The 20,729-nt window shown below is 38.3% G+C and overlaps 1 protein-coding gene across 1 annotated transcript in view; it reads left to right on the top strand.

Annotated features, from left to right (window-relative positions):
* The first annotated feature begins 275 nt into the window (after positions 1-275).
* Positions 276-20,729, top strand: part of HFM1 (helicase for meiosis 1) — a 157,252-nt gene continuing 136,798 nt past the window's right edge. Inside the window, exons 1-4 of the mRNA XM_060411607.1 lie at positions 276-303; positions 4,287-4,384; positions 10,499-10,611; positions 11,832-12,141. Of these exons, the coding sequence (XP_060267590.1) occupies positions 4,314-4,384; positions 10,499-10,611; positions 11,832-12,141 (494 nt within the window). The 5' untranslated portion in view covers positions 276-303; positions 4,287-4,313. The remainder of the gene's footprint in view (positions 304-4,286; positions 4,385-10,498; positions 10,612-11,831; positions 12,142-20,729) is intronic.

Genomic DNA, 20,729 nt, shown 5'->3' with positions numbered 1-20,729 from the left:
GACAAACACCATCTAAATCCATAAATCCACTTAACTAAAATTACCAAGAACCGAGGGAAGGATTAAGCATTCTATTCAACGAAAATAGGCAACCATATCCGGAGAGCCATAATTTAAAAGGGATTATAAACTTCTGGAGAAAACAAGGAGAGGCGGAAAGGGAGAGGTTGGGGGCTCCGGCGATCCATTGCTTGGAGCTCGGCTTAGCCAGGCTGGGGGTCCTCCGGGCCGGTGAATAGGCGCTCGGCTCCCCGGGCCGGCGAGGAGGTGAGTTCGGGGAAGCCTGGACGCCCGCTGAGGAAGGTGGGGACTGGGACTCGGGGCTCTCACCGGAAGGAAAAGATGGGAGAACAGGGACCCAGCGGGGAGGGAGGCCAGGGTGGCTGCCGGGAAGTGGTCGACTTTCCAAGGCGAGTGTCGGGCGGCGGGAAACGCGCGCGGGGAGGTGTCTGTAGTACGGCCGGCGGGACCACGTCCCAGCCCAAGCCCGCGCGGTTCCTCAGCCGCCTTCCAGTCAGAAGGTGCGAGGCGAGGCCTGAGGCGGCTCCGGCTTGTGAGGGACGGGTTGGCCGGCCGCCCGCCTACAACGCTAGCTGAATCGTGCGTTGCTTTGGCGGTTCTTGGAGTCTCGCGTGTTTCACGCCCGGGGCGACGCGCATGTAGCCGTGAGTCCGCAGGAACGCGACCCTAGTTTCCCGGGCCCAGTGGCGGCGCTCGCGCCCGCGTCGTGGTCACTCGCCTGGCCTGAAGACTTCCGCCGCGCGCCTGGGAGTCTGGGGTGGGCTTGCTCGGATTTAGGGTACATCAGGGGGATGTTTTTGCCTCAGACCCCAATTCGGTTCCTTCTGTAGCTTTTCGGCCCCCTGCGTCTCACCGGGCAGGTGGTGGAGATCAGGCCTCCGACTGTAAAGACCTCTCCCTGGCTGAGACTCAGGGTGGTAATTTGTTCCCAAGTTCATTCTGTCAACTTCCCTGCAGTCATTTGTGACGGTTTTCCAGTGAATGTTGGTCTGAGTCTTCACTGACTACCGATTTCTGGCAAATCAGTATTTCTTATCTAGGTTTCTGCACTTGTGAAATGTGTATTTCTGAGAGTAAAAGTTTTAAGAGATAACTAACGGATCTGAACACTTTATACAATAAGGATGTAGAAGGTAAAATGCTAAGTCGTCACTAAAATAATTAGGTAAGGTGTAGATCATTTCAACACATCAAATTATGTAGTTACAGAAACAGTTTAAGTGTTTTACGAGTGGTTAGTGCAAAAGCAAACACTTTAACAGTTTCATACACGCTGAAACTAGAACTTGGTAAAAAGTAATCTAAGACAGAAACGTACTCAGAAAATCTAACTCTAAACCTAAACATCCAAAATCTATCATTTCTTCAATAACAAACTCATACTGAAGTATGGCAAGGTCCTTGTCAGGCCTATGTTTTAAAAAATTTTTATTTACATAATTCAAGTGTCAAACTTATGGTCTTTTAAAACTTTCATGATTTGATTACATGTATCTTGAACTAGAAAAAAATTACATTTTAAAACAGCATTAAAGATCTGAGGGGTAAAATTTTAAGACTCAGAATTGATGGAAAGTTATTTTTATTTAAAATTATTTTTGTAAACTGAACATTGCTAATGCATTTATTCCACAGAGAATTCTTATGGGTCATCAACTATGAGCTAAAGGAATACATTAGTAAATAAAAAGAACTGGCTCTCTACAGGGAGAAAGATAAACAACTGAGCAGTTATAAATTAGTGCTGTGAAGAATAATAATGCACAATATGGGGATGCAGTATTTTAGGTAGAAAGGATCTTTTCTTTCATAGGGCTGCATCAGTATGAAAATATATACACAATGTTTTTATTATGGACCCAAACAAATTCTCTTTTATGTCAGAACTAGACATCAAACTAAAAGTTCTCTTGGAAATATTTGCTGTTTATATAGGAGGTTTTTAGATTAGTTTATGAAATATTTTTTAAGAACCAGATATTTTTAATTTGCAGTTTTATTGTTTTGCTTGCAGCTTCTTTTAGAATATAGAGTTCAAACACATGTGTGTTAACCTTAAGAGTTTCTACTTATATTCTGAGGAAGCATAGCCATATAAAAGGGATCTGGTGAGTTTTAATTTGGAAAACTCTTTCTGTTGTTTAAGATTACATAGTTCTCCTAAGACTAGAAAAGGAACATTTTATTGGTTACTTTTGAATGCTATAGAAACATGACTGGCATTTTTGTTTATCAAGTAATTGTTTTCAACTTTTGAAATTCTTTACTTTAAACATGTTAAAGACTCCAGTTGGAATTTCTGAGTAACTCCCTTTTGCCTCTCTGCCCTGTTATCCTAGGCTTCTATTTTTCACATAATTAAATTGTTTAAAACATTTATAGAACCATGCTAATTTGTTTGAAGTTTGCTTTTTTTGTGTGTGTGACTAAATGATTAATAAATTGAGAAAAATGAAGACTGCAACTATGCTAAACAGATGGAAAGGAGAAAAGCCCAATAACTAAACAAATGAAAAACCCCACAATATTCTGATAAAGTAAAAACAGTCCTAATGTAATCAAATTTAGCCCTTTGTTAGCATTTTGTAAAGGGGTACATGTGGAAATATTTCTCTTTTCCCCACGCACTTCCTGATGTAATAATGTGTCTCTTCATCACATCAGGGAGGGCTCAAAATTGAAGGGACTTGCTCTGACTTAGTCCGAGAAGGCAATGACACCCCACTGCCAGTACTCTTGCCTGGAAAAAAATCCCATGGAGGGAGGAGCCTGGTGCGCTGCAGTCCATGGGGTCGCTAAGAGTTGGACACGACTGAGCGACTTCACTTTCACTTTTTACTTTCATGCATTGGAGAAGGAAATGACAACCCAGTCCAGTGTAATCGCAGGGACGGGGGAGCCTTGTGGCCTGCCGTCTGTGGGGTCGCACAGAGTCAGTCGGACACGACTGAAGCGACTTAGCAGCAGTAGCTCTGACTTGGTAATGTGGATTTCTCCACGAGATGGCGCTCAAATAGTGTCTTTGATTTTAGTTTCCATCCTAAGGAAAGATTTGCAGTATATTAACTATCACAGAATAGAAATGTGGCTTATATTTTATGATATGTGCATCTGATTTCGTGTTTTGTCGTATAGAGTTTTATGTTTCATAAATTAGAAAAAAAAATTGAGATGTAGTGTTGATGTGCAGGGGGAAGAATTGTGCGTATCCATAGACGTGGTTCTATTGTGTGTGTGCGCTAGTGTGTTTAGTCGTGTCCAACTTTTTGCAGCTCCATGAACTGGAACTCGCCAGGCTCCTCTGTCCATGAGATTTTCCAGGCAAGAATACTGGAGCGGATTTCCATTTCCTCCTCCAGGGGATCTTCTGTACCCTCCGATTGAACCTTAGTCTCTTGTGTCTCCTGCATTGGCAGGTGGATTCTTTATCATTGCGCCACCTAGGAAGCCCAGATTTTTGTTATTTTTTCGGGTAGCCAATACTGAATGTTTTTATCCTTTACATTTAGATAACACTGCTGAATGTAAAAATTATCTTTTTAAGCATATATATGTGTGTGTTATACAATATGAATATAAACATATGTGTTAAACTTGTTAATATTTTTATTTTAAAAAATTCAAACATATATAAAAATAGACATTATAAGGAACTCCACATACCTGTTATGTAGCATTAGCAATTATTAACTCGTTGCCAATCTTTTTCATCAGTATTCCTTAACATTCTCCTATTTATTTTGAAGTAAGTCCACTCTGTCCCTTGATTTTGAAGGAAATCCCTGCATATGTACACAGTATATTTTTAAAAACAAACACATTCACAATAAAACGTACTATGCTATACAATATCATAGTAAAATGCACTATACTAAAAAATAATGGTATGAACAAAGTATTTTAAGGGCCCAAAAGGAGTCACTAATTCTGTTTTCCATAAGAGGACAAATTCAGAGAAGCCTTTGAAGAAGAAATGACATTGACCTGTACCACGAAGTATGGGTAGGAATATGTCAGGAGGAGAATGGAAGAAAACACATTTTAAGCATTTGTGCAGCATGAAGAGAGGCATACATGTGTGACTATGTGTGAATGAGTGGATAACAGAGTAATGTATTTGAATATTTAAGCACTTAGGAGGAAGTTGCAGAAGAAAGATTGTCTGTGATTATTTTAGGAAATTAATAATTATAGTTTATGGATCTAGAAAAATTTTTTCTACATCTTTATAAATAGGCTATAAACTGGATTTTGGTATTTTTTAGATTTATGACAAAGTCCAGCTTTTAACAATGTTGGAATCAAATGACTCCTTGTTTTCCTTGGATAATTTGTTTTTTGAAAAAACAGATGAAGCTGAAAAGTAAGTCTGCTTTAAAAAATAACAGTCTATTGTTTTCGGTTTTTTATTTTTACGGCATTTTAGTTTTATCTTTGGTAAATTTATAAATAAAAAATAAGGAATCAACAGGGAATGACATTTCAGGTATATACTTGGTAAACATGGAATTCAGGTATAAGGGAATAACTGAAGTTTAACATGTTATAATTTTAAAAATAGAATAGATTCTTGCCTATTTGGCTTTCATTTATTTGCATTTCTGGTTTGTTCAAGTTACTTTTGGCTAAAGTAAAGACTGAAAGTAATGGTTAAAGAGTAGCTCAGGACAAGGAGTGATGATGGCAGCTTTTGGAAACAGAAAGGGCAGTGTGCCAAAGGCCAAGTGTGATAGGCAGGTTCAATGCAAGCAGTAATCAGGGGTGGAAATAAAAATGTGACACCAAAGGAAATATGAATTGGGGAATAGGGAGTCTGTTAAATACTGGCTTTTAAGGATTTTCACATGTTAATCATTTTAATTCTAAGTTTTCTATCTATTCTATTCTTTTTTAGTGAAACATTGCATAAATTATTTATTGCTCACTTATTCTTTCATTTATTCAAATATTGACTGAATAAGACTTTTAAAGACTTTAAAGACTTTTACTTTAAAAAACTTATAGTCAGCTTGAGGTTCAACACATATATGGAAGAATCATTCATAAATAATGTGACCATGTAATTCAGACTGGGACACTTTTGAGAGTGAAAGAGTGCATCCAAATGGAATGACAGTTGTTAATCAGGACTGGCATCAGCAAATTTGGAACATATGGTTGCTCTTCTAACAATACAATGTATTGTTAGTTCTTTCAGACTTCACCTAACAGTCATGAGTAGGACTATATTGCTGAGTCCTATTAGTCATTCTAGGGAATTATTGACCCTGGTGATGATCTTAGAACTCTGTGACATAGTCCTAAATTTCAGTTGTTTTGGTGTATTGTCAGACAGTGTGTTAGATATTGTCAGGTAATATGTTGCAGATTTTTGATTTGGAAAATAGAGCTGCAGTAGCTATGTTTGAGGTGCTATGAGATGTATAAAAGTGAAAGACTGGGCCTTTTCTGGGAGATAAAACCCTAAACAAAGCAATAAGGAAAAAGATCATCAAATCCTCAGGACTTGGCTTAGACAGTTTATGTGTTCTTCAGCTTTATTTTCTGTTTCCCAATGTTTATCTTTGTTCTAATGAAGGACAAGCCAACTTAGGTTGGAAACGAGATATTAAAACATTACATGTTAATAGGATCACAGCTGAACAATAGGGCAATAGGCAGATGCCAATAGGGTGACAAAAATCTCATCAGTTACTACAGGTTTTCAAACTGATTGTCAATTTCAACTGGTTTCTTGGATTTTCTGTTGTCATAGATGGTTTTGGACCAGGAATATTTGAGTTAAGACATTAATTTGTAATAATGTTTGGGTGTCATTTACACCCTTATGACCCATGATTAGTTGTCCAGTGTATCATCAGTAATTTGCTAACTTGTATTGGTTAAGATGCTAAAGTTTTGGAATGATATATTACTTTCTTTTTTTATATTGGGGCAGATTTAAGATCCCTGTCACAACATTTGAATTGGAGAAAATAAAATGGAGTTATAGCCATTATTTAGGTAGCATACCTCAGAGCAGTATCATTAATCCCATGACACACAAGGAAAAAAGATTGAGAACGTATAAGGATATGCTATATGCTGCTCTATAAGGATAAATTGAGGTTATCACAGAAAGGTAGTACATTAAGTTTAAGAGTTTGTAACTGAATGTTGTTCAGTTGCTCAGTCATGTCCAACTCTTTGTGACCCTATGGACTGCAGCACACCAGGCTTCTCTGTCCTGGAGTTTGTTCAAACTCAAGTTCATTGATGAAGCCATCCAGCCATCTCATCCTCTGTCATCCCCTTCTCTTCTTGCCTTCAGTCTTTCCCAGAATCAGGATCTTTTCCAATGAGTTGGCTCTTCACATCAGCTGGCCAAAGTATTGAAGCTTCAGCATCTGTCCTTCCAATGAATATTCAGGACTGATTTCCTTTAGGATTGACTGGCTTGATCTCCTTGCTGTCCCAGGGACTCTCAAAGAGTCTTCTCTAGCTCCACAGTTTGAAAGGATCAATTCTTTGGTGCTCAGCCTTCTTTATGGTCTAACTCTCACATCCCATACACAACTGCTGCAAAAACCATAGCTTTGACCATATAGACCTTTGTTAGCAAAGTAATGTGTCTGCTTTTTAACACACTGTCTAGGTTTGTCATAGCTTTTCTTCCAAGGAGCAAGTGTCTTAATTTCATGGCTGCAGTTACTGCAGGAATTTTGGAGCCAAAGAAAGTAAAGTCTGTCACCATTTCCATTTTTTCTCCATCTATTTGCCATGAAGTGATGGGACCTACCACTTGAGAAATCTGTATGCAGGTCAGGAAGCAACAGTTAAAACTGGACATGGAACAACAGACTGGTTCCAAATAGGAAAAGGATTACGTCAAGGCTGTATATTGTCACCCTGCTTATTTAACTTATATGCAGAGTACATCTGGAGAAGGCAATGGCACCCCATTCCAGTACTCTTGCCTGGAAAATCCCATGGACGGCAGAAGTTGGTAGGCTGCAGTCCATGGGGTCTCGAAGAGTCGGACATGACTAAGTGACTGCACTTTCACTTTTCACTTTCATACATTGGAGAAGGAAATGGCAACCCAGTCCAGTATTCGTGCCTGGAGAATCCCAGGGACAGGGGAGCCTGGTGGGCTGCCATCTATGGGGTTGCACAGAGTCGGACACGACTGAAGCGACTTAGTGGCAGCAGCAGCAGCAGAGTACATCATGAGAAACGCTGGGTTGGATGAAGCACAAGCTGGAATCAAGATTGCTGGGAGAAATATCAATAACCTCAGATATACAGATAACATCACTTTTATGGCAGAAAGTGAAGAGGATTAAAAAGCCTCTTGATGAAAGTGAAAGAGGAGAGTGAAAAAGCTGGCTTAAAACTCAACATTCAGAAAACTAAGATCATAGCATCTGGTCCCATCACTTCATGGCAAATAGATGGGGAAACAGTGGAAACAGTGTCAGACTTTATTTTCTTGGACTCCAAAATCACTGTAGATGGTGACTGCAGCCATGAAATTAAAAGATGCTTACTCCTTGGAAGGAAAGTTATGACCAACCTAGACAGCATATTAAAAAGCAGGAACATTACTTTGCCAACAAAGGTCCATCTAGTCAAGGCTATGGTTTTTCCAGTGGTCATGTATGGATGTGAGAGTTGGACTCTAAAGAAAGCTGAGAGCTGAAGAATTGATGCTTTTGAACTGTGGTGTTGGAGAAGACTCTTGAGAGTCCCTTGGATTGCAAAGAGATCCAAACAGTCCATCCTAAAGGAGATCAATCCTGAGTGTTCATTGGAAGGACTGATGTTGAAGCTGAAACTCCAATACTTTGGCCACTTGATGTGAAGAGCTGACTCATTTGAAAAGACCCTGGTGCTGGGAAAGATTGAGGGCAGAAGCAGAAGGGGACAGAGGATGAGATGGTTGGATGGCATTACCGACTCAATGGAGATGAGTCTGAGTAAACTCCAGGAGTTGGTGATGGACAGGGAGGCTTGGTGTGCTGTGGTCCATGGGATCACAAAGAGTCGGACACGACTGAGTGACTGAACTGAACTGAACTGAATTGATGGGACCAGATGCCATGATCTTAGATGTTTTAATCCTGGTTTTTTTGTTGTTGTTGTTAATTTACTTATTTTAATTGGAGGCTAATTACTTTATAATATTGTCATGGTTTTTGCCATACCTTGACATGAATCAGCCATGGGTATACATGTTTCCCCCATCCCAAACTCCCTTCCCTCTTCCCTCCCCATCCCATCCCTCTGGGTTGTCCCAGTGTACCAGCTTTGAGTGCCCTGTTTCATGCATCATACTTGGACTGGTGATCTGTTTCACATATGGTAGTATACATGTTTCAGTGCTATTCTCTCAAATCATCCCGTCCTCACCAAGTCCCACGGAGTCCAAAAGTTTGTTCTTTACATCTGTGTCTCTTTTGCTATCTCACATATAGGGTTGTTGTTACCATCTTTCTAAATTCCATATATATGCTTTAATATACTGTATTGGTGTTTTTTTTCTGACTTACTTCGTTCTGTATAATAGGCTCCAGTTTCATCCACCTCATTAGAACTGATTCAAATGTGTTCTTTTTAATCGCTGAGTAATATTCCATTGTGTATATGTACCACAACTTTCTTATCCATTCATCTGCCGATGGACATCTAGGTTGCTTCCATGTCCTAGCTATTGTAAACAGTGCTGTGATGAACATTGGGTACATGTATCTGTTTCAGTTCTGGTTTCCTCAGTGTATATGCCCAGCAGTGGGATTGCTGAGTCATATAGCAGTTCTATTTCCAGTTTTTTAAGGAATCTCCACACTATTCTCCATAGTGGCTGTACTAGTTCACATTCCCACCAACAGTATAAGAGGGTTCCCTTTTCTCCACATCCTCTCCAGCATTTGTTGTTTGTAGAATTTTTGATAGCAGCCATTCTGATAGGCGTGAGATGGTACCTCATTGTGGCTTTGATTTGCTTTTCTCTGATAATGAGTGATGTTGAGCATCTTTTCATGTGTTTGTTAGCTATCTGTATGTCTTCTTTGGAGAAATGTCTGTTTAGTTCTTTGACTCATTCTTTTATTAGGTTGTTTATTTTTCTGGTATTGAGCTACATGAGCTGTTTTTATGTTTTTGAGATTAATTCTTTGTCAATTGCTTCATTTGCTGTTATTTCTCCCACTTTGAAGGCTGTCTTTTCCCCCTTTCTTGTAATTTTCTTCATTGTGCAAAAGCTTTTAAGTTTAATTAGGTTCCCTTCATTTATTTTTGCTTTTATTTCCATTATTCTGGGAGGTGGGTCATAGAGGATCTTGGTGTGATTTATGTCAGAGAGTGTTTTGCCTATGTTTTCCTCTAGGAGTTTTATAGTTTCTGGTCTTAACATTTAGATCTTTAATCCATTTTATTTTTGTGTATTTTGTTAGAAAGTGTTTTAGTTTCATTCTTTTACAGGTGGTTGACCAGTTTTCCCAGCACCACTTGTTAAAGAGATTGTCTTTTCTCCATTGTATATTCTTGCCTCCTTTGTCAAACATAAGGTGTCCTTAGGTGCATAGATGTATCTCTTGGCTTTCTACTTTGTTCCATTGATCTGTATTTCTGTCTTTGTGCCAGTACCATACTGTCTTGATGACTATAGCTTTGTAGTATAGTCTGAAGTCAGGCAGGTTGATTCCTCCAGTTCCATTCTTCTTTCTCAAGATTACTTTGGCTTGAATGTTGAGTTTTAAGCTAGCATTTTCAGTCTCCTCTTTCACCTTCACCAAGAGGGTCTTTAATTCCTCTTCACTTTCTGCCGTAAGGGAGGTGTCATCTGCGTATTGAGGTTATTGATATTTCTTCTGGCAATCTTGATTATACCCTGTAATTCATCCAGCCTGGCATTTCTCATGATGTACTCTGTATGTAAGGTAAATAAGCAGAGTGACAGTATACAGCCTTGATGTGCTCCTTTCCCGATTTTGAACCAGTCTGTTGTTCCATGTCCATTTCTAATGATTGCTTCTTGACCTGCATCCAGGTTTCTCAGGAGGCAGGTAAGGTGGTCTGGTATTCCCATCTTTTTAAGAATTTTCCAAAGTTTATTGGGATCCACACAGTCAAAGGCTTTAGCATAATCAATGAAGCAGAAGTCAAAGTTTTTCTAGAATTTCCTTGCTTTTTCTATGATCAAACAGATACTGGCAATTTGATCTCTGGTTCCTCTGCCTTTTCTAAATCCATCTTATACATCTGGAAGTTCTCAGCTCATGTACTTTTGAAGCCTAGCTTGAAGGATTTTAAGTATTACCTTGCTGGCATGTGAAATGACTGTAATTGTACAGCATTTTTGGCATTGCCTTTTTTGGGATTGAAATGAAAGCTGACCTTTTCCAGTCTGTAACTGAGTTATGTTTAGTTAATAAATACGTAGTTTCTGATGTTATATCTTTGTTAACATAAATTCATATTTTTGTATTTTATATAGCCACCTAGACAGTGAAAAATCTTTGGATTGGTTTCTTCCACCTGCTCCACTGATTTCAGAAATTCCAGATACTCAGGCATTAGAGGAAGAAATAGAAAGTTGTAAATTGTTAGGTAAAGTATCACATGTAAGTTGTGAAGTCAAATCCATTTAGCTCATGTCAATGTAAAAAATCTAATATTGAAATATTCATTTCTTTTATTTTAATGGAATAAAATGAAAGTTAGAAACTTATTCAAAATAGTGGTCACCAAACTGTAAAATCTGAAACATTTTCCTTCTCCATGCATACATATACACACATATGTATATTATAGGCACAAAATATACCATCACACACACCTGTTATATTGTTCTGTGAATTTGTTTCCTCATCCCATCAAAACTGTCACTGCTATTTAGTTTTTGTCTTAGACTTTACTAAAGGTAGGATCCTCTGGTTTAGGAAACCAGATTCATGAAATACATTGAGTGAAAAAAAAAGATGCAAAAACTATATAGTTTGTTATCATCTTTACAAAGTTAGAAAACAAACACACTCAAATAGTATATGTGATCTAATGTGATATTGTTGGTAAAACTGATTTTTAAATTTTAAGTAGTAGGTTCATGCATGTAAATTTTATTAGTTTCAAAATTTTTATATATTTTATACTCTTGTATATAGCAAATTATATATAGAATGTAGTAATTCTATTGTGTGTTATAATAGAACACACACCCATATATATAATATGTATGTATACTAGTATAGTGTAAATGATAAGGCAAATTTAAGGCCTAAAAAGGCCTCCAAATGCCTTCCAGACTTTCAAAGATGCTTTTAAAGTCTCTGTAAAGACACCTTTAAAGTTCCGTTGCCTTGATGAAAACATTCTATTATCTTAATTTTGGGGCTTCCCAGATGGTGCAGTGGTAAAGAATCTGCCTGTTAGTGCAGGAGACACAAGAGACATGGGTTTAATCTCTGAGTCTGGAAGATCCCCTGGAAGAGAAAATGGCAGCCCATCCCAATATTCTTGCAACCCACTTTCAGTTATGGTTATTTCTGTGGGTCAGAAATTAAACCTATTTTATAATGTAGGCTTAATTTAAATTTCAAACTTAATTTCAATATTTCTTAACTAATTTAGAGTTATCCTTCAGTTATGATGTACCATAAGAGTAACAACTATTGTATTTCAAAATCACATATGGTATTACAGATCATTGTGTTATTTTTTTATTCACCTAGTAAGCTCTTTTGAAAAATCTTATTAAATTTTTCTATCATCGTTTTTAAAATTTGTTTTCAAGGAGAATGTGTAGTAATTAAACTGTTTCTTTTTTGTAGGTCAGAATAAAAGATCAAAAATGTTACCATCAAATTTAAGGATAACTAATGAAGACACAAATTATGTTTCACAAACTCAAAAATTCCAGTTTGACTTCCCTTCTAATGAATATGAAGAAGATGATCTAAATTTAGGAGGGGCAGGTAACAATGACTTACATGTTGCTGGCAAGCTAACATATGGTTCTTCTCAGAAATGCAAAAATCACATTGGCACTGAGATAGAACTTGAGAAAAATGTTCCAGATGATACAAAGTTAGTTAATTCTGCACAAGATAAAGGAGGGAGCATGTCAGCCTTCCGTAAAAGGTAATTAATTAAATGAAATAAATGATATTCAGTGATACAGTTGAATATTTATGTGTATCTCCAGAAGTTTAAAATATGATAGAATCTGAATGAGAAAAAAAATCAACAACAAATAGAGGTCTACTGTGTACTCAACACTCTTTTAACTGAGTTCTAGCCATAGGTTCTTGCCTTCAGAGAGCTTACAGTTTATTGAGGGAAAGGCAAGTAGTAACTAAAAATAATTAAACACTTTTTGTATGACAATTATTTTGATGAGATATATGGTTAGAGCAGAGGTTCTCAGACTTTTTGTTTTCAGGACCCCTTTCCACTTAAAAATTATTGAGGATTCCCATAAGAGCTTTTGCTTTTTTGGATTATATCTATTGATATTTAACCATATTATAAATTAAAATGATGGGGGAAAAGTGTTATGGAAATTGTTTTGATCCTGTGAACTCTGAATCTTGACCATCGTTTGAAAATGGCTGTTAATATGGGATCCTAATCTGCTGCACAATCAGGGAAGGTGTCCCTGAGGAAATGATTTTGTAAGTTTAAGGAAGAATAAAGTCAAGCTGAGTGCAAATAAAGGAGAGTGTTCCAGGCAGAAGGAATAGTCTGTGCAAATGGACTAAAGTAGCACAGAGCTTGGCTTATTCTTAGAAATTTTTCTAGTTTAAAGTAAGAGAGAATGAGAGCATGCTAAGAGACAAAGTATGGAGGGGCTGAGTCATTCAGAATCTTGTAGGGAGTGAAACATTTTGTACTTTTAAGGTGCTGCTGCTGCTAAGTCACTTCAGTCATGTCTGACTCTGTGCAACCCCATATATGGCAGCCTACCAGGCTCTCCCATCCCTGGGATTCTCCAGGCCAGAGTACTGGAGTGGGTTGCCATTTCAGTGCTTATTAAATTGTGCCCTGTGAACTCACTGCATCAGAATCACATGGAGTGCTTGTTAAAAAATTTGGATTCCTGGTTGCTTCCTTAGATCTGTTGAGTCACACTCTGGATCAAGGTGGGGATGGGACCAAGGAATCTTCATTTTTAACACATTTTTTGAACGATTGTTAGGCACACAAAAGTGAGAACTGTTGCCCTAAGGTCCTGGGTTTTAAGCAGAGAAGTAAAATTCGATATTCTTTTTTATTTAAAGTCCATTTTTGCCCCAGTAGGATAAATTAGAAGAGAACTGGAATACATTGTGAAGGGTCATTTAGACTATTTTATTAGTCTAGATGAGAGAAAATGGTAACCTGACCTAGGACCTGATTCCTAAATGTCTGGCTTGAGCCAGATTGATGAAAGATTGATAGTGTTCTTTCATGATGTAGAAACTGCAAAGGAAGAATAGAGGAAGGTGATGAGTACAAATTTGTACATGTTGTTTTAAGTACGTACAAAATGTCCAAATAGATAATTGGATATATGGGTTTAGGATTCAGAGGAGATATCACTGATGGTTTTTCTTTTTTCTGTGACATAAGAGATGGAGTCATCTGTGGAATTTGAGGGGGAAAGTAGAGGTATTGAGCAAGTATGAGAAGGGTGGAAGAAATTATGGAGAATGGGAAAGCACTCTAATTAGAATAATGGTAGAGTTGAACACTGTGAAGGTCCCAGTTGGGGTTGATGTCTATGAATTTTTAAATAAATTTTATTATGATGTAATTCACATATCATAAAATTCATTATTTTGAAAAGTATACAATTTATAGATTTTAGAATAGTCACAGAGTTGTGCAACCATCACTACTATACAATTTTTGCTGCCCCAGACTAACTCTATACTCATTAAGTTACTCCCTATTTCTCCATCTCTCACCCAGCCCCTGGCATTTACTAATTGTTTTCTGTTTCTGTGGGTTTTCCTATTCTAGATATTTAATATTATAAGTGCAGCTTTTTCTGTCTGGCTTCTTTCTCTTAGGACAACATTTTCAAGGTTCAACCATGTTCTGCCATACATCAGTACTTTATTCTTTTTATGGCCAGTAACATTTCATTGAATGGGTATATTACATTTTGTTTATTGATCTGTCAGTTGATGAACGTTTGAGTTCTTTCCCCACTTTTTGGCTATTATGAATAATGTTGCCATGAGAATTCAGATGTAAGTTTTTGTGTGAATATATACATTTGACCCTTGAACACACAGGGCTTAATAAGGGTGTTGACCTCCTGGGAAGTCAGAAATTGAAGTACAACTTTATAGTTGGCTTTCCTTATCTGTAGATCTGCATCAGTGGACTCAACCAACTCAGATCATATACTACTGTAGTATTTATTGAAGAAGAAAAGAATCCGAGTATAAGTAGACCAATACAGTTTAAACCTATGTTGTTCAAGGGTCAAATGTATTTTAATTCTTTTGGATTTATACTTAGAAGTGGAATTGCTGGGTCATATATTAACTCTATATTTATCTTTTTTTGAGAAACTGCCAAATTGTTTTACAAAGTAACTATGCTGCTGCTGCTAAGTCGCTTCAGTCATGTCTGACTCTGTGCGACCCCATAGACGGCAGCCCACCAGGCTCTCCCGTCCCTGGGATTCTCCAGGCAAGAACACTGGAGTGTGTGGCCATTTCCTTCTCCAATGCATGAAAGTGAAAAGTGAAAGTGAAGTCGCTCAGTCGTGTCCAACTCTTAGTGACCCCATGGACTTGCAGCCTACTGCTGAACAATTTCTCTAGTAGTATATGAAGTTTCTGAATTCGCCACCTCCTTGCTAGTACTTGTTGTTTGTCTTTTCTATTATAGCCATACAAAATGGGTGTGATGTATGTCTCATTGTGGTTTTGACTCATGTGTTTCTGCTGACTAAAGGTGTTGGGCAGCTTTTCGTGTGATTATAGGCTATTTGCATATCTTACTTGGAGTAGAGTCTGTTCAAATCCTTGATCTGTTTTTTAAATTGTGTTGTCTTTTTATTGTTGAGTTGTAAGGGTCCTTTACTTATGCTGGTTGAAAATCCCTTATCAGTTATATGAGTAGCAAATATTTTCTTACATTTTGTGTGCTGTGTTTCACTTTTCTGTTCATATCCTTAGCTGGCCAGAAGTTTTTAATTTTGATGAAGTCCAATTTTTCTAATTTTTGATTGGATTTTTGGTGTCCTATCTAAGAAACCATTGCCTAATCCAAGGTTGTAAACACTTACTCTTACATTTTCTTCTAAGATTTTGCTCTTAAATTTGGGTCTATCATCCATTTTGAGTTAATTTTTGAATATAGTACAAAGTAGAAGCCCACTTCATTCTTTTGCACATAGATATCCAATTGTTCCAGCACCATTTGTTAAAAGCAAAGCAAAACTGTTCTTTCCCCATTGGATGACATGGCACTTGCACTGATAATCCACTGACCATAAATGGAAAGTCTGGAGTGTTTTTGTACCATCCATTTATCTGATTCTTCAATACCAATTGATGTCCAAGAATACAATTCAATCTTCTTACTAACTCCTAGAGTTAGCATCACACTACAAGAGTTAAGTAAGGATTCAGTCCCACAAGACTACCCTTCTTCAAATGCCAGCCGCAAATAGGGTGACAGGCTATCCAAATTTCTGCCTTGCAGTCTACAAATTTGGGAGCTCTCACTACGGTGCATTCGGTATAATACTTTGCTAGAATTACTCACAGATTTGAAAAAGCATTTTACTTAGGGTTACCGATCTGTGAACATGGGATACCTTTCCTCTTATTTAGATTTTCTTTAATTTCTTTCGAAGATATTTTGTAGCTTTCAGTGGACAAGTCTTATACTTATTTTGTTACATTTACTCATAAGTACATATTCTTTTTGATGTTATTTTAAATGGAATTTCAGATTGTCCATTGAAAGTGTGTAGATATACAATTGATTTTTGTGTATTGATTTTGTTTCTTCAGTCTTGGCTGCTGTGAATTTGAATTTGAATATTATTCATCCACCTGATAGTTGTGCTTTTTTCAATAGCGTTCTACCACTTGACTGCAATTATGAAAAATAGTAGATAGATTTACATAGAATTTCAGATTTGCAAGATAAGTATGATAAAAGTATAAAAGGGGAGAGGGGTTTAGAATATTGATAAGAGAGTGACTGAAAAGATATGTCATGGTATTAAATGCATTCAAGGTACCTGAGAAAAGTGAAAGGGAAGATGGTTTGGGAGAAAATAAAGAAGTTAATTATAGTAATTTTGTTCTTTGACCTCATTAGTACCTTGAGCAAACAAGCTAAAAGGATAGGAGGTTGTGGTCAAAAAATGATTTTTTAGAATTGTTGTTTTGAGAAGAGGATAATGATAACATCTAAGGCGGGAGAGTAGGTGACTGAAATCAGATGAGGGAGAAAGCTACTAGAGATAAAAGGCTAAGAAATGTAGAGGGTAGAATTTTGAATGAGTTGTCTACGTAGATGGTGAAGTAACTCAGTTACTCTGGGAGATGGTGAAGGACAGGGAAGCCTGGCGTGCTGCAGTCCATGAGGTCACAAAGAGTCGGACACGACTGAGCAACTGAACAACAACAACCCAGTTTATGGAAGAGCTTGTAATTAAGAGGAAAAGATTCTAAGGTGACCAGAGGTTGATATAGGATATATGCAATGAGGAGGAATACAATGTTGCATAGCTAGATAGCACAGATACTTTTGTGAGAGAGTGGAAAAGTAATGGTATAAATTTGGTGTGGAGAAGAAATGTGAGAGAATTAGCAGTTTTGTCCACTTAAAGGAGAAAAGGAAAGATATAAGCATTTGAATGCAGAGTTCCAAAGAATAGCAAGAAGAGATAAGAAAGCCTTCTTCAGCAATCAATGCAAAGAAATAGAGGAAAACAACAGAATGGGAAAGACTAGAGATCTCTTCAAGAAAATTAGAGATACCAAGGGAACATTTCATGCAAAGATGGGCTCGATAAAGGACAGAAATGGTATGGACCTAACAGAAGCAGAAGATATTAAGAAGAGGTGGCAAGAATACACAGAAGAACTGTACAAAAAAGATCTTCACGACCGAGATAATCATGATGATGTGATCACTAATCTAGAGCCAGACATCTTGGAATGTGAAGTCAAGTGGGCCTTAGAAAGCATCACTATGAACAAAGCTAGTGGAGGTGATGGAATTCCAGGGGAGCTATTTCAAAATCCTGAAAGATGATGCTGTGAAAGTGCTGCACTCAATATGCCAGCACATTTGGAAAACTCAGCAGTAGCCACAGGACTGGAAAAGGTCAGTTTTCATTCCAATCCCAAAGAAAGGCAATGCAAAAGAATGCTCAAACTACTGCACAGTTGCACTCATCTCACATGCTGGTAAAGTAATGCTCAAAATTCTCCAAGCCGGGCTTCAGCAATACGTGAACTGTGAACTCCCTGATGTTCAAGCTGGTTTTAGAAAAGGCAGAGGAACCAGAGATCAAATTGCCAACATCCACTGGATCATGGAAAAGCAAGAGAGTTCCAGAAAACATCTATTTCTGCTTTCTTGACTATGCCAAAGCCTTTGACTGTGTGGATCACAATAAACTGTGGAAAATTTTTCAAGAGATGGGAATACAGACCACCTGACCTGCCTCTTGAGAAATCTGTATGCAGGTCAGGAAGCAACAGTTAGAACTGGACATGGAACAACAGACTGGTTCCAAATAGGAAAAGGAGTACATCAAGGCTGTATATTGTCACCTTGCTTATTTAACTTATATGCAGAGTACATCATGAGAAACGCTGGACTGGAAGAAACACAAGCTGGAATCAAGATTGCCGGGAGAAATATCCATAACCTCAGATATGCAGATGACACCACCCTTATGGCAGAAAGTGAAGAGGAACTAAAAAGCCTCTTGATGAAAAGTGAAAGAGGAGAGCGAAAAAGTTGGCTGAAAGCTCAACATTCAGAAAACAAAGATCATGGCATCGGGTCCCATCACTTCATGGGAAATAGATGGGGAAATAGTGGAAACAGTGCCAGACTTTATTTTTAGGGGCTCCAAAATCACTGCAGATGGTGACTGCAGCCATGAAATTAAAAGACGCTTACTCTTTGGAAGAAAAGTTATGACCAACCTAGATAGTATATTCAAAAGCAGAGACATTACTTTGCTGACTAAGGTCCGTCTAGTCAAGGCTATGGTTTTTCCTGTGGTCATGTATGGATGTGAGAGTTGGACTGTGAAGAAGGCTGAGCGCCAAAGAATTGATGCTTTTGAACTGTGGTGTTGGAGAAGAGTCTTGTGAGTCCCTTGGACTGCAAGGAGATCCAAGCAGTCCATTCTGAAGGAGATCAGCCCTGGGATTTCTTTGGAAGGAATGATGCTAAAGCTGAAGTTCCAGTACTTTGGCCACCTCATGCGAAGAGTTGACTCATTGGAAAAGACTCTGATGCTGGGAGGGATTGGGGGCAGGAGGAGAAGGGGATGACCGAGGATGAGATGGCTGGATGGCATCACTGACTCGATGGACGTGAGTCTGAGTGAACTCCAGGAGATGGTGATGGACAGGGAGGCCTGGCATGCTGCGATTCATGGGGTCACAAAGAGTCGGACACGACTGAGCGACTGAACTGAACTGAACTGAAGAGTTTTTTTAAGAGTGAGAGTTTTCCAGGGCAAGTAAATATTTTTGTTAAGACCAGGAATTAAATATAAAATTCAGTAAAGAAGCAAAGGACATAAGAGAGTGTGGAGTCAAAGAGCCAAAGGACCTAGGAAGAATCTGAGGTTCAGGAAATTTAAATAAGTAGTTGTGTGGATAATATTTTTACAGTTGGAAGAATCTATTTCAAACTCTAACTTTAAAGTCATACAGATAGAAAGTGGAGAAGCTTTTGATTTATACCCAGGTTTGTCTGATTCCAAAATCTGTGCTTTTAAGTGATATCAGAGCATATAACACTGTTAGCATCAGTGTTTTCCTTATTTTCAATACCATTTTAAAATGGGATTCTGTTGTATTATGAAAGATTAACCATCTGCTTTTGAATTTTCTGTCTTCGAAAACAGTACTGCTACCATTGGAAGATACAGCTCTATAGTTTGTTTTAGAATACATGTCTCTAGTATTTTGAAAGATTCAATTCAGTTCAGTTCAGTCACTCAGTCATGTCTGACTCTTTGCGACCACATGGACTATAGCATGCCAGGCTTCCCTGTCCATCACCAACTCCTGGAGTTTAGTCAAACTCATGTTCATTGAGTCAGTGATGCCATCCAACCATCTCATCCTCTGTCATCCCCTTCTCCTCTTGCCTTCAATCTTTCCCAGCATCAGGGTCTTTTCAGATGAGTCAATTCTTCACATCAGGTGGTCAAAGTATTGGAGTTTCAGCTTCAACATCAGTCCTTCAGTGAATATTCAGGACTGATTTCCTTTAGGATGGACTGGTTGAATCTCTTTGCAGTCCAAGGGACTCTGAAGAGTCCTCTCCAACACCACAGTTCAAAAGCATCAGTTCTTTGGTGCTCAGCTTTCTTTATAGTCCAGCTCTCACACCCCTACATGACTGGCTCTCATACAAAAACTTGGGCTTCCCTGGTGGCTCAGATGGTAGAGAATCTGCCTGCAATGCAGGAGACGTAGGTTCGATTTCTAGGTCAGGAAGATCCCCTGGAGAAGGAAATGGCAACCCACTCCAGTATCCTTGCCTGGGAAATCCCATGAACAGAGGAGCCTTGGGGGCTATAGTCCATGGGGTCGAAAAGAGTTGGATGCAACTGAAGTGAAGTGTTGGATGCAACACAAAAAAACCTATCATTAAGATTAATAGTGAAAATAACAGAAAATATTTTGTATTTGTGTTTGTAATTATTTGGGTGTCATTCCTTACAGAATTCCGTAAGACTGATAACCTGCTGTCAGCTCTATTACTTATTCGGTAACGTGCTAGTGTTGTATTATTAGGAATCTTATTGATCACTTCTTCCCTTAGGGCTATTGTGAACAAATTACTTTGATGGATTGTCTTTGAACCAGTCAACTATAGTAAATTACAGTCATAAAGATGGCCCTTCTTTGTTTTACAGAACTTTGCAGAGAGCCATTTCTTATGCTCAAATGATTATTGAAGAGTGCTTGGGAAGTTGGTGCTAGTTACTGACAAGAACCTGTCCACATGGGCTGCTTTGTAGGATTGCTTCAGTGTTCTCATGTTATAATGGCTAGGTCCCCTCAGAATGAATGATCTAAGTAAGAGACTGTGTGGAAGTGACAATCTTTTATGACCTGGCTTTAGATGTCACATGCTTGTCCTTCCACAGCACTCTGCTAGTCTTATAGGCAAGTCCTGATTCAAAGAAGATGATTCCAAAAAAGTGTGAGCACCAGGATACAAGGAGCATCAGAGCTGTCTCAGAGGGTGGCCACCACAGATGGATTTATCTGAGTTTTAAGAAAGTGAAAAGACATAATTCGGTGGTAAACTTAGCAAATCATACTTTAGAAGAATGATTAGCTTTTGTGTTCTAATAAGCCATAATCGGTAAATTTAGCAAATCATACTTTAGTAGAAGGAGAAGGCAATGGCAACCCACTCCAGTACGCTTGCCTGGAAAATCCCATAGACGGCAGAGCCTGGTAGGTTGCAGTCCATGGGGTCTCTAAGAGTCAGACACGGCTAAA

This window comes from Ovis aries, chromosome 1, assembly GCF_016772045.2.
Source record: "Ovis aries strain OAR_USU_Benz2616 breed Rambouillet chromosome 1, ARS-UI_Ramb_v3.0, whole genome shotgun sequence".
Lineage (NCBI taxonomy): Eukaryota > Metazoa > Chordata > Mammalia > Artiodactyla > Bovidae > Ovis > Ovis aries.
Note: the sequence above shows the minus strand (reverse complement) of the source record. Positions and strands in the feature narration are given on the sequence as shown.